At 33.5% G+C, this 13,801-nt stretch overlaps 1 protein-coding gene across 1 annotated transcript in view; it reads right to left on the reverse strand.

Moving 5' to 3' along the window:
* Positions 1 to 13,801, reverse strand: part of DACH2 (dachshund family transcription factor 2) — a 638,130-nt gene that overhangs the window by 2,696 nt on the left and 621,633 nt on the right. The window contains exon 12 of the mRNA XM_060002017.1: positions 13,342 to 13,407. Coding sequence (XP_059858000.1) covers positions 13,342 to 13,407 — 66 coding nt within the window. The remainder of the gene's footprint in view (positions 1 to 13,341; positions 13,408 to 13,801) is intronic.

The raw sequence follows: 13,801 nt of genomic DNA on the forward strand, positions 1-13,801 counted from the left end.
CAAAGTCAATTAACATATATCTATTTTTAAAAAGATATTTATTTTTCAGTAACTTAATTAATTTGAAAATGCTGTTCAATTTCCCCTATAGCTCAATATATCCTGTTTGACTATCAAATAATGAGACGTTTCTGGATGTTATTTTTTAAGTCACACCTCTTTGTTATTCAATTCAGGTATTTGATATTAATAAAGTTCTAAAAAAATTTTATTTGCTTCGGTCCTTCTCCATAACTGATTTCTAATTTGGCACTATTTCACTGAATTAGGTTAAAGCAACATACCTACTCTACACAGATAGATCTTCTACAGTATGTAGAGAGAACCAGAAGCCTTAGAAAAAATTCCTTCAGAACATGGAATGACTGGAATGTCACACTGATATGAATTAATGTGATATTTTAAAATGTGTAGGAAAGCTGGGCATTCCAGTAGAAATTGCATGTACTGCCACAGGGAACTGATTATTGGAGAATGGATAAAAACTCAGTTGGACTTTTGCATAGGATGAGTGATACTTCTGTCACATCAGAATTTAGTTCGAGGGCAGATGTAAAAATAACACAATGGATTAGGTTTTGCTTAGTGTAAAGAGGGCACTTTAGGAGGAGAGTTAATTTTTTTGATCACTAGACTACCATTTAGCACATTGGAATACTGCTCTATTAGATTCCTAGGAGGCATGAAAATAATGATGACAAGTATTTGCCACCAGCCTTTGGCCAGGTCTCCATTAAGTAAACAGTTAAAAATATTTGAGGCCATTTCCTGGGCAATTCAAGCCAAATGACCCATTGGGTTCTAACGACTGGAACATCTTAGGCATGTGGCCATGTCTAGACCAGAGGGTGAGCAGTGGAAAATATCCATGATGTGACTGACCCACCATATCTGCCTTTCTCCATTCTTAGGTGTATAGATTTTTCAGTCTGTTTGCTGGTTGATAGCTTAATGAAGAGGAAACAGTATTGGAGATGGAAAGAGAGCAGAAAAAAATAAAAGAGGTATTTTTAGTTGCTTAGGTATGTGTTTTTATCATTGCCTTCTTTACAGTAAGGAATATGCTAGTAGAAAGGTGTTAAATGACTTGCTCCACCATCAACAAATCAAAGGAAGAACTAAGTGTGGTAAAACCTACAAACTAGAGCTCTCCATATTTCCTTAGAGAACTGTACAGGCAACGTGTTTCTTTCAGAAAGGTGATCTCCAAAGCAATGCTAACAAATATGGATCATTTGCACAAATGAATTACCTCCTCACGTTAATGCCTGTTAAATCTCGGGTCAGCCAAATATAAAGCTATTTCATAGTAATCATAGCTTAAAGTGGGTGTGTCTGCATTTTAATTTCTGTCACAGCATTTAGAAATAGAATTTTCTATGTCTTAAAAATTCTTCCACCTACTTACCCCCTAGGATGCTCTCTGGTTTAATGTGATAATGTTTATGAAGCACTATGAACTCCATGGAAGAAAGGGGTTATAGAAGTGTAAAGTATCAAGTTCAATCATCATTATGATTATCCCCTAAACACTTGTGAAGCCCATTCTCTAACACATTTTTCCTGTATGTGCCAGGTTCTAATTAACAGGAATGAACAAATAGTAATAGATGGTTCCATATTTTAAGAATTTGAGTATGAATTTTAAAGAATTACAGCACTAGATAAGCAGGTAACTGCTACAGCACCCTATTCGTGCCTATGATCAGTTGGAGTTCCGGCATCAGTGTTCAGGCTGCACAGAAAAAACAATAAAACCGGTCAAAATTTCATTCCAACAAAGAAAATCCAAAATCTACTTAATGAACTTCACTAAAAACCACAAATTGGCTTTATAGTATTTTGCTGTGCTATATATGTTCAATATTTGAATAAATCTGTGTGTAATAAATGTATTATTTTATTACACATATCCCTTAATCATATATTTATTGATGTGGGCCTCTTTCTATTAAAAACAAAATTATACAAAGGTGAGCAAAACTGTAGATTTACAGTAATTTGAAGCTTAAGCAAATTCTCTGGGTGCGATATTAACAATATAAAAATGGTGTAAATGATATTTCCTAACTCTAAAATATGCTTATGAGCCTCTTGTGCATGTTCTACTGCTTTACAACCTGCAGTGAAATGCATGACTAGCTTAATAAGCAAGCCATTTAAAAAGTTTTTTTTTTCCCCTTCACAGTCTAAAACATGAGTAAAGATCCACACCGTTTTCTCTGAATCAAAATCTTTGTTAATGATTGCAATTTCCTTTCAGGGTGAGATTTCCTTCCCTGACAGGATGTTATTTAAAAGTAACTTCTCACTATTTTTTGAAAACTACCAAGAAACATGTCTATAACATTTTTGAAGGCTTAAATTTAAGTTTAGAAAAAATTACATTTTCTACCCAGAGCTCATATTTCCTTCCAAGTGTTGGGTCACCACTAATTCACTTATATAAACAAAGGGATTTCCTTAAAAACTACTAGGCTTCATCACAGGCATACTTTGAGCTATCAAACCTTTATTTTGGTGGGTAGCTAACTTATTCTTGAACAGATGCCAATATTTTATAAATGATTTCTCCTGCTAAGTATTAAGTTTTATGCTTTCTGTTTTCTTGAAGTTGCCTAATTAGTGATATGTTTCTAATTTTCAAATGGGCATTATGTTATATGGCACTAAATAAGATCACATTTAAAAGATCATGCTTTCCTGACCTGAGTAAGAGAAAGAAAAAAAAAACATGCTGGTTAATGCTCCACTTTAGTCTTAGGTTCAATCCAAATTAAATACGCAATTATTTATATGAAGTTTACTTCAATTGTCAAACATGTTCAGAATGGGACATTCTCAAATCAAATAAGCAACAGTACTGAGGTTAGTTGGGGGTCCAGTTAGATATTAGGACAGTAATATAAATACAGTGCTTCTAATCTGTGAGTAGGAAAAGTAGAACTTTGCAAGATAGGGGCAGATAAATAAAAGTATAGCATTTGATTCGTCTTTCTCTAGAGAAAAGCATTGTTTTAGAGTCATTTTTCAGAAAGGTCTAGTGCTTATTTTTATAATGTAGCACTTATTCAAAAAAAATGGAGGTTTAGTGAAAATAATAAACACTTAGCCTTATTAGCCCTAAAAAATTTCGGACTTATACTTTAATCAAAACAAAGACCACTAGAGAATGGACTTGAGGATATGGGGAGGGGGAAAGTTAAGCTGTGACAAAGCGAGGGAGTGGCAAGGACATATATACACTACCAACCGTAAAATAAATAGCTAGTGGGAAGCAGCCCGATAGCACAGGGAGGTCAGCTCGGTGCTTTGTGACCACCTAGAGGGGTGGGATAGGGAGGGTGGGAGGGAGGGAGATGTAAGAGGGAAGAGATATGGGAACATATGTATATGTATAACTAATTCACTTTGTCATAAAGCAGAAACTAACACACCACTGTAAGCAATTATACTCCAATAAAGATGTAAAAAAAATTAAAATAAAAAAGAATAATAATAAAAAAACAAAGACCAGTACAAGTCGATTTTCTTTGCAAATGGTATAATAATGGAGTATCAACCTCTCTCACTTGTATTTAACTCACTTTGTTTTTGTGAATTAATTCTTTAATATACGCTTTTCTCTTTTATTTACTCTCTAGTTCTTGTAAGAAACACCCTAGAAAGGGACATGGCTATCTTCCTATTCTCATATGAGGATAAAATATAAAAATATATTTACCACAACTGTACACAGAAGAACATATGTTTTAGAGATGGTTTTATATATCAATTATATGTCAATTATTTCACCCTTATTAAAATCTACATATACAAACACAAATGTTAACTTCATATGTATTTTATAGGGCACAGTAATAATAATATACTGTATTTATACTTGTCAAAGAGTATGGATCTAACTTATTGACGAGGAGGATTAGGCAAATATTACTATTTTACTAAAATTAAGGGAGAGAGAAATTGAATGACTTCTCAGTGTTAGTTAACTGAGTTAGCCAGTTAGTAACTGAGAAACCTTGACTACTAGACTTCTTCCCACCACTTCATTGTGCTTCCTATAGACCAGTTATAAAACAGCAACGAAAGTGCATGTGTTCAATACACAGACCTGCAAATTTTGAGCTACACTAAGAGCTCTAGAAATATGTGAACTCTACTTTCCAGCTGGGAGGAGAAAGAAAGGGAAAGGAGAATAAATAAAAACTAGTATTCATGGAATGCTATGTTAGGAGCCATACTAAGTCATTCTAAGCACTTATGTCATATGTAGAATGCCATATTCTTTCACTACTTCTTGTTGTAGATGATGTCATGGTAAAAAAGAAGTAAGCTACTTACGTGCTATGTCATTGCTGTAAAAAAATCTAGGGTCGTTATCACCTACCTTCCATAAGTACAGTTACAAAATGGATTTGTAAGGTCAAATTTACTTGAGATTTGTACAGGATGCATATTGGAAATATTTTAATGTAATAATTATTTTTTATTTTTATTATTGAGCTGTAACACAAGTCTTTCATTGGCTGTATGTAATGCAAATATTTCTTCCCAGTCTTTGACTTGTCTTTTGATTTTCTTGACATCTTTGGATGAACAGATTTTAAAATCTTTTATGAAACCCAATTAACAATTTTTCATGGTTAGTGCTTTTTATGTCCTTTCTAAAAAGACTTTGCCTAACCAAAGTTTGCAAAGATACTCTTCTAAGTTTTCTTCTAGAAGCTTTATAGTTTTAGCTTTTGTTTGTTTTCTTGCTTTTTAAGCTGGTTTTAGCTTTTTATTTATTTATTTTTTGGCTGTACCATTTGGCTTGCGGGATCTTAGTTACCTGACCAGGGATCGAACCCACGCCCCCTACAATGGAAGCACAGAGTCTTAACCACTGGACCGCGAGTAAAATTCTTAATGTAATATTTAAAAGTAGAACTATGTTCTCCTTTTTATAACTTTTAGCTACTCCTTTTGTATGCTGAAATGTTAGAAAAACACTGTAATTTCTCAATTCAAAGTAATCATAAAATGGAATAAAAATATGGAGAAAAATGAAAATGAGAGTAATGGAAAAACATTAAATGTTAATTTGAACAACGTTAAAAATGACCACATCCAACATTTCCCATAGAAGGTTGAAATGCAGTTACCAAGAGATTGTAAGATTTGAGTTGCAGGTTTTGCCTCACTCATTTAATTTTTAAATTTTTTTAATATCTGTATTGGAGTATAATTGTTTTACAATGGTGTGTTAGTTTCTGCTTTATAACAAAGTGAATCAGTTATACATATGCATATATCCCCAGTTCTCTTCCCTCTTGCATCTCCCTCCCTCCCAGCCTCCATATCCCACCCCTCTAGGTGGTCACAAAGGACGGAGCTGATCTCCCTGGCCTCACTCATTTTAAATAGTTACTCACCAATGCTAAGATCAACATGACATTCATTTGTATTGTTTTAAAGAAAATAAGAGCACTTAAATTATGGGAGAATAGGGAAATAGAGAAGAAATGTTTACAAAAAAAATGATGCTTTCTTAAAAGCTAATAGAGGAATTGGTGAAAGCGTTATCCAAATAACCATTTGTATAACTGAGGTAAAGTAGATTCCAACTTAAGTATGTGGATTACTACTGGTGTTAATCTTCAAACATTAAACAAGTAAATCATAAACTTTGTGATTAACAGATTAAGGAATGTCAAGGAGGTCTGTAAAAAATTCTAAACAACGTTTTTCTTTAAATTCACTTTAATTTCCAAAATTGAATGTTACATGGCCATCAAAAATGAGAAAAAAGTTCCTGAGAGCAACAAATAAAACTTTCTGCTAATGGCCTACAGAAAAGAATCCTAGCCTAAAATTAGATAACTGAAAATCTGTTAAGGCCTCATTCCTATAGGTTGATGTGAGTTTAGCCACAAATAGAAAAGTTTCTTTCTACTCCTACTTCAGCTTCTCTACATAGTTTTAAATAGAAAAGAGAGATTGCATTTGTGTAATTTTTGTGAGTATTACCCCAATCTATGCAAAGTTTTAAGGCAGAAGTGATTATTAAATTATAGTGGCTTTAGTCTATTTTGGTTAATTAACTACAAACTGGAGAAGCCTTTCCCCACCCCAGCCCTGCTGCATTGTTTTGCATGGGAGAATATTAAAGTCTAGCTAAATATCCTAGCTAGCTTACTAACTATGAGAGATTTTTACAGATTTGGATTGATAGTAATATTATCAATATGGATTGATAGTGAAAACAATGGGTAAGGGAGTTAAGATTCCTGTGTTTTAGAACCCACTACCAATAGCAAGCCAATTAACTTCTCTTGGGTTATTTTCCTACTTATAAAATAGGGGTTAATTATACCTTTCTTAAATATCACACAGGAATAATCCTGCTAGAGGATGTGTGGATTAAGAATGGGACAGGGCTTCCCTGGTGGCGCAGTGGTTGAGAGTCCGCCTGCCGATGCAGGGGACACGGGTTCGTGCCCCGGTCCGGGAAGATCCCACATTGCTGCAGAGCGGCTAGGCCCGTGAGCCATGGCAGCTGAGCCTGCGCAGCCGGAGCCTGTGCTCCACAATGGGAGAGGCCACAACAGTGAGAGGCCCGTGTACTGCAAAAAAAAAAAAAAAAAAAAAAAAAAAAAAGAATGGCACAAAGACAAGTTCCTCTTTATGATGGAATATGTTACCAATGAGAGAGCTAGCAGTAAGCCTGGACTTGCAACATTTTATGTAATGGAACAAGAAAACCTAGCCAAATCTAAAAAGAAAAAAATCAAAGTCTTCAAAGTGAAGGGAGACTGGGAGGAACTGGGAAGGAAGACATTTTGAATGGATTTATTATTTTGGTTTCTGGATCCAGCCAGGCCTGAATCTATCCTCTGAAGTGTCAGTTAAGTCACCCAATAAATTACCTTTTAAAATTAAGCCCCCCAATAAATAAAAAAGAAAAATAATGGCAAAATCTCACTAGGTTATACAAATATTAGGTATTGTCTTTCTTTTTTCACTGTTCCAATTTTAGAATATCAATTCCTCATTCTAAGAGTGATAAGCATCTTGGCATAGAACCATCTCACATCAACATGTCAGTAATATAATAATTTTATTTTTAAGTGATGTTTCAACAGTGGCATATGATTACAGCCTTCTATGAAAATGCTGTCTGTTTTCTTAATTAAAACAGAGATGTGAAAGTGGAAAATAAAACTAAACTTTTAATTCAAGAAAGGCTTTCCTTTTGCATGTTCCTTAGGTGTATCTGGGTTGGTAAGTGGGATAGGGTGACTCTTCTGCTTAAAAAATTGTATTGCATACGTAAAGAGGATGGGGCATAAAGTGACTAAACAGTTATACAAGTTGAGTGAAACAACTCATCCTATACTATAGTCAGAAAGACCTGTTAATGAATTACCCCTGTAGACTCTAAAATGCTTAGTAGCAGAACACCCTATTGTTATTTTGTCTTGCAAGTCTCACTATCTTGCTGTCCCTACAACTACAATTTCATCTATTATGTGAGTGAGATATAGCTAGACTTGTAAGTCTTAGATCTGTAGATGAGATTTTATGTTATCATCATAATTAGCATGACAGCCTTTTAGTCACTGCAAATATTCTTTTAATAATGCGGTGGTAAGTGGTGCAAGCCACTCCATGAAAACCAGGCCCTAAAGTATCAAGTAATGTTTGTCACATCCTCCTAAGAAAGAAATAGAAGCATAATGTGTGCTATAATCTGACAGGTATTTCACAGCAAAGAGGTATGACATGGGCTGGGAGGTACAATCAGTTAAAATAAAGATCCTGTGGAGGATGAAGAAAACGAGAGACAAATACTTCCTGGAATAGAAAGGAAAAAGAATGAGGCCATATAATGAATCTTACAGGAAAAAAAAATGTTGCTGCTTTAGAGAAAGATGCTAGGATTTTTTCTGTGGGGTGTGCGCTACAGCCTTTTCACACTCTATGATGGCAGTTGCAGTAAAGTTTCTTTGGGTAGTAAAAGTCTCCCTCTCTCAAAGGACATATTTATGAGGAAAGAGGACCCACTTCCCACAATCCTTATAATTGCTGGCATGCTATGTATTTCTACTTTATAAGAGAACATTTCTACTTAACACTGGGAATATTATAGTGCCTATGTATATCTTTCAACACAAGACAAGACATTAAAGGGGAGGGAAATGAATGGTTATGAGGGTAGGGCAGGAAATAGTCTATAGAACCCCTAGAGAAAGATGTAAACCACACTCTGGTGGAAGTTAGGAGAAAAGCCTGTAGAGAAATTCTATCTGTTCTCCTTTTAGTTTTTCTTGTCATATCACATACATGGCAAGAAATCATATGTTGATTTCTCTTTTCCAGTCCCCTTACTTGCCCCTACCATCACTTTCCTTGCTATTTTATCAAATCCTGCAATGACAATCTTAGCCCAAGGGTAATTGTTTTCAATAAATATTGGTATGGCATCTTAAGCTCTTTGGAAAAATGTAGTTTTAGTTATCAAGTGAGCAACAAAGAGAGAAGATAATGAGGTATCAAAGGTCAAGGAAGGATAAACACTGTTCAAATTGATTTTGAGAAAAATGGATAAGAATATACATATTCATATATATTTCATAGTATATATTTAAAATTCTATACTATAAATATATGTATATTAAATTACATTGTAAAATATGTGTTCTTATTAACATAGAGATGTTAAAATTGTGTCTGTTGCTTTTAGAGTCAAATAACACTTTAGTCACTTTGCTTTAATTCTTCAGTGGCATCTTCACCAAATGCTGCATAGATGAGATCATGGATTTTACATATCAGAACGGTAAGTTTATACTCTTTGAATAAGCTCCCACATTTTTTTCTGAACAAAAATGATTCAGAGGGAACAAATGGTTTAATACGTTTATTTTTTACATCAAATTTTGCTTAACTTTGACATGTAGGTTGGATTTCTTATCTACTTCTGGTGTGTTAGTATCAAAAAGAAGAGAAAATTATTCAAGATTCCACCATATATCTGAAAAAATATCAGATGAAAAATATATTCCAGTGTTAAACCATTTTGTGTCATTGTCAAGCATGTAGGCAAAAAAACAAATGTAAAAATGATTCAAAGATATTGACATTCCTCTTGCAAAAGCAGCTCCTAGTGTTTTTGTATTGTTTTGTTTTCTTCCCAAACAAATGCAGTGGCAGAAATGGGAATAATGCGTCATTGTGTGCCCTTGTACTTTATGATGTTATTTCCTCTGAACTTTTTAAAAAATTATTTTATTTTGTTACTAGAAAGTCAGTTCATGAAGGCTGTTATCTGTTTTCTAAAATATAGAAGTTTCATATTCTGGATTTGTTTTGTCTATTATTATTATTAAGATGATGATATCAATTTTTGAAAACTAAAGAAACATGCACTGTACCAGTAGCCCCTAACAATGAAATATAGTCATACAAAAGTTAACTAAGGTATAAACATGCAAAAGGAGAAGTCTCCCTGTGATCATAAAATGATGTTATTTTCTGTTCAGCAGTTCATGCTGCTGCTGTTCATGCTAATTAATTAAAGGAGCTGTTGCTGTAATGTGCAAACAGGGAATCTGAGAAACTGAGAGCGCTTTTAGGTCTCCAAGTGAAGTTAAGTCAATCCGGGCACGGGCAATCAAAGGTAATGAAATCACTTGTCAGTGCTAAACTTGCAAAAACTGTGAAGTTTGACTAGGGAGTAAAAGGATTATAATTAGATTTCCAATAGGATAATAACTAAATGGCAGAATGCAGTAAAGAGAAAATATTACTTTGTTAGCTAATGGTACTGCTGTTCGGTTTTAGTTTTTATCAGCTCACTTGTTGTTGTGCTAATTTAATTTGTTTTTATCAGCAAAAATGCACTACGCAAATGGTACTTGAATGTCATTTGCAAAAATCATTGATCTGAAGGTACACTTAATGACACCTGGTATGTTTATTTTATGTGAAACGGAGATTGGTTGATAAGATGGTTGATGTTCTGTCTTGTGGGCCCCTAACTGAGTTATGGGAATCTGTGTGGGAGGATATTAGTGTATATCCTTCACTGCCAGCAATAGTGGACACCGCTATCAGAGTGGGTGTGTATTCATTTTTTAATCACCTTAAAATATACAGGAGGAGTTGCTATCATAGACTGCTAAAATATAAGGGATACAGAAACCCTTTTATCAGAAAGTGATCTATGCATGATACCTTGTCTGTCAAACATTCAAAGCATAAAAGACATAAAATAACTAAGCTGAAGAGATTTAGAATACATATAAGAATCCTAGTACATGGGCAGTTTGTGGAAATTATCATAAAACTATATATGAGGGTTTTTTTTTTTTAGTTATTTTACTATTTATTTACTTATTTGGCTGCACCACGTGGCATGTGGGATCTTTGTTCCCTGACCAGGGATCAAACCTGCACCCGTTGCATTGGAAACATGGAGTCTTAACCACTGGACCTCCAGCGAAGGCTCCTATATATGACTTTATTACTTCTAATGATGGCCAAGCAACATTCTTCCAAGTCCTCTTAAGGAAATGTCACAAAACGACTAACTGAATTTCAGAGAAAAAGCACTAAGGGAATAATAGATTTCTATCCAGCAGAGCTATTGACAATAGGAAAAGACTTCACTGATGCTGGAATTGTTTGTTGTGATGAAGATGAGTTGTGGAAATGACATTGGATTGGCATGCATGAATTGAACCTCACAAACAATGCTGGGAAATAATCTTCCAAGTTAAAAAATGGGTAATTGAGGGAAGTGAAAAAGATGAAAACAGTATCAAAATATGTCACAAAAGAAAGGAATGATAACACACAAGAGCAAAATTATTAGGCAGAATGGAAAAGTAATGGTTAAGCTTGCATTTTGTTTTCCAAGCATAATACATTTTCTTTAGTTCATAGGTACATATAAAAGTAATCTTTCAATTCTGAACATCTTAAACAAAAAAGTAATATTATTGAGATTTTTTTTGGTAATTATTTGAATTGATTGATTTGATGAATTATATTTAACTCTGATAATATTTTCTGGCACCTATTCCCCTGGAATAGAATAAATTGGTTTTGCTCATAAAATAATTTCTTTTAGATATTAAATTGTGACTCTACTCTCATATTAATAAAAGGAATTTACTCTAGTTTTTCATAAATTGATGATAGGAACTTTATCATTTACCATGCTTAAATGCTGTTCTAAGAGATGTGGGAATGTGTACTTTTTCATTTTTACCACTTTTATCAAGAATACTATTTAACATAACCTAAAAGACAGACAGTTAGTAAGAATTATTAACCCACCATACTTTACCATATATTGAAAATATTAACCACAAATTCTAGACAATTTGATTTGTAATTTGAAAAAATATATATAAAAGTTAATCCCCTTGCTTTAAAATATGTTCCATCTCAATCTTTTTAAAGGTAGAGCTAATTCTCTCCTGTTTACCCAGTAAAAACTAGGAAAGCTTATTAAAAGTATGCTCACTGAAAACAAATATTAAATGTGTCCTCTCCTAATCACAAATTAATATGCAAAAGCCATTCTTTGGAGACTCCATTAAAATAAAAAACTGAGCCAAATAGTGAATCTAGCTTTTCCTTATATAACCTAACTGACTTTCCATGGATAAGTTATCTGTTGTTTGTTGCATGGAAATGAAGCAACAACTTTAGGACAGTTCAAAAATTTATATTTATCTCAGAGTTAGAAAGTTAGTAGAAAGATGTTACTACTGTGAACTAAAAGAATTTTATATATATATATATATATATATATATATATATATATATATATATACACATATATATATATATATTAAACAAACAGCAATAAATTGGGAGTATAGGATTAAAGGATAATGAAGGATAATTAAAGGAAAAAAAAGATACAACCCAGTGATGGTTTACCTCTTACAGTTACAAAGCTGCCCTTACATCCCACAAAGAAAGGTTCAATCAAGCTCAATGCTCCTTAAAGACTGGGTCTATATGTGTGTGTCACAGATTCAGAAGGGATCAAATGCTTCAGACTTGTTCAACCCTACCTTAGATCTATGGTGGCAACCACAACTAGTGGGGCTTTATTTATATGTTTCACTGTGGTGTACTGATTGGATAAACACTGAGTCCCATCCAAATTGGCTTTGCTCACACAAACAGAGCCTTTAAGTTGAGGGAAGAAAGCAGGTAAGCAAAAGAGGGATAAGAAACAGCAAAAGCTTTATTGAGTGAGCTAAACATGCATGCTTTCACAAAAGTTAATGCATTAGTTAGTTCTATCCAGCTGCAGCAGAATCAGGCATTACCAGAAGATCCATGATCTCTAACACTCCTGGTTTTGCAAAGATGATGTGCAAAACTACCTGAGTCAAGATTTCTAAATTTTCTGAAGTTGCCGTACAAAATGGTGACCCACAGATGAACCCACATGGATCTTTTGGTCACATCCAGTTCTGTTGCCTTCATAGATATCTGTCATTACACCGTGAAAAGGCACTGATTAGTTAAACATCCAGCAGGCAACCTTTCTATGGTTGTCTTCTTTTTTGAAAGTTAGGAAATCGTTTTCTCATGGAGATCCTTTTCTTTTTTATTAGAGTGAGACATGAATGTGAAAATAAATGTAATCTGCATATAGAGGGCTAGAAAACTGCATTAGAAAGACACTGAAAATCTCCAGTGGTCAATTTTTATTTTTAGCTGTCTTTGCGCTCCAATGAGACTATATTAATTTTTTCCCCTATTTTCTTACTACTAAATACTTTTAAAAATATTATAAAGGATCTAAACAGTTGTGGGAATCCTGTAAATTATGTATTACAAGTCCTGCTCTTATTTTCATATTTAGTTGGTTTCAAAAAGTATCTAAAATTAGCATCAGGACTTAAATATTGATAAAAATGTTGCCTAGAATACTTTGCAAATATTGATAGGTTACGATTATTCTACCTGTGTCATTTACAAACAGTAAAGTAGTAAGATTTAAAAAGCATATTATTTTATACTTCTGAAAGGTAAATTATATTCACATTTTGCATTTTTAGAATATGCCTAACATATAAATGTACATCCTTTTAATGGATAAACATACAAGAAATTTGCTCACATTGTGTATGTAAAATTATTAGTCTCTAAGTACATAGTCTCAATAAACACTGCAAACTTTTTCCTCTATCATGAAGTAAGAAAGTTAAACTTATTTATTTATTTTCCTTATATGAAAAGTATCAACATAGGAGCTTATCCCCTTCCCACCCCCAGGGGTCACATATTAAGCAGTTACAGAAAGAAGTACACTGTTTACTGTACCTTGCATAGAAGTACTATCATGAGGATTTCCACTGTTTTCTATTTCAATATCTGGAATCCCAGTATCTGAAAGAAGTGACATTCAATATTAAGGTACATTTCTATTTTTCCTGATTCCATTTAAAGTGAAAACTCTGTTCACCACTGCTTTGGTCCTATAGATAACATGAGACTTTGCGTGGCATTTTGTTTTTGTTTTTTGTATGTCTATATGTTTTTAATGGTAGGAGGGAGAATTATAAACCATAGCTGAATTTTACAATTGGGCATATATTTCCAGGTATATAGTAAATACTTCTTTATTCATTTTACACTCTAAAGATAAAACTCAGGAAAATAATCTGTCCATAAAACCCCCTCAGACTATCAGGTAACATGCCCTGACAGTGGAATTAAAAAAAAAATATATAATTGCATAAGTAGAAGTGCCCCATCCTTATGGTATATTTTCCACTTGTAA

The sequence above is a fragment of the Delphinus delphis genome, chromosome X (genome assembly GCF_949987515.2).
Source record: "Delphinus delphis chromosome X, mDelDel1.2, whole genome shotgun sequence".
In the NCBI taxonomy this organism is placed as follows: domain Eukaryota; kingdom Metazoa; phylum Chordata; class Mammalia; order Artiodactyla; family Delphinidae; genus Delphinus; species Delphinus delphis.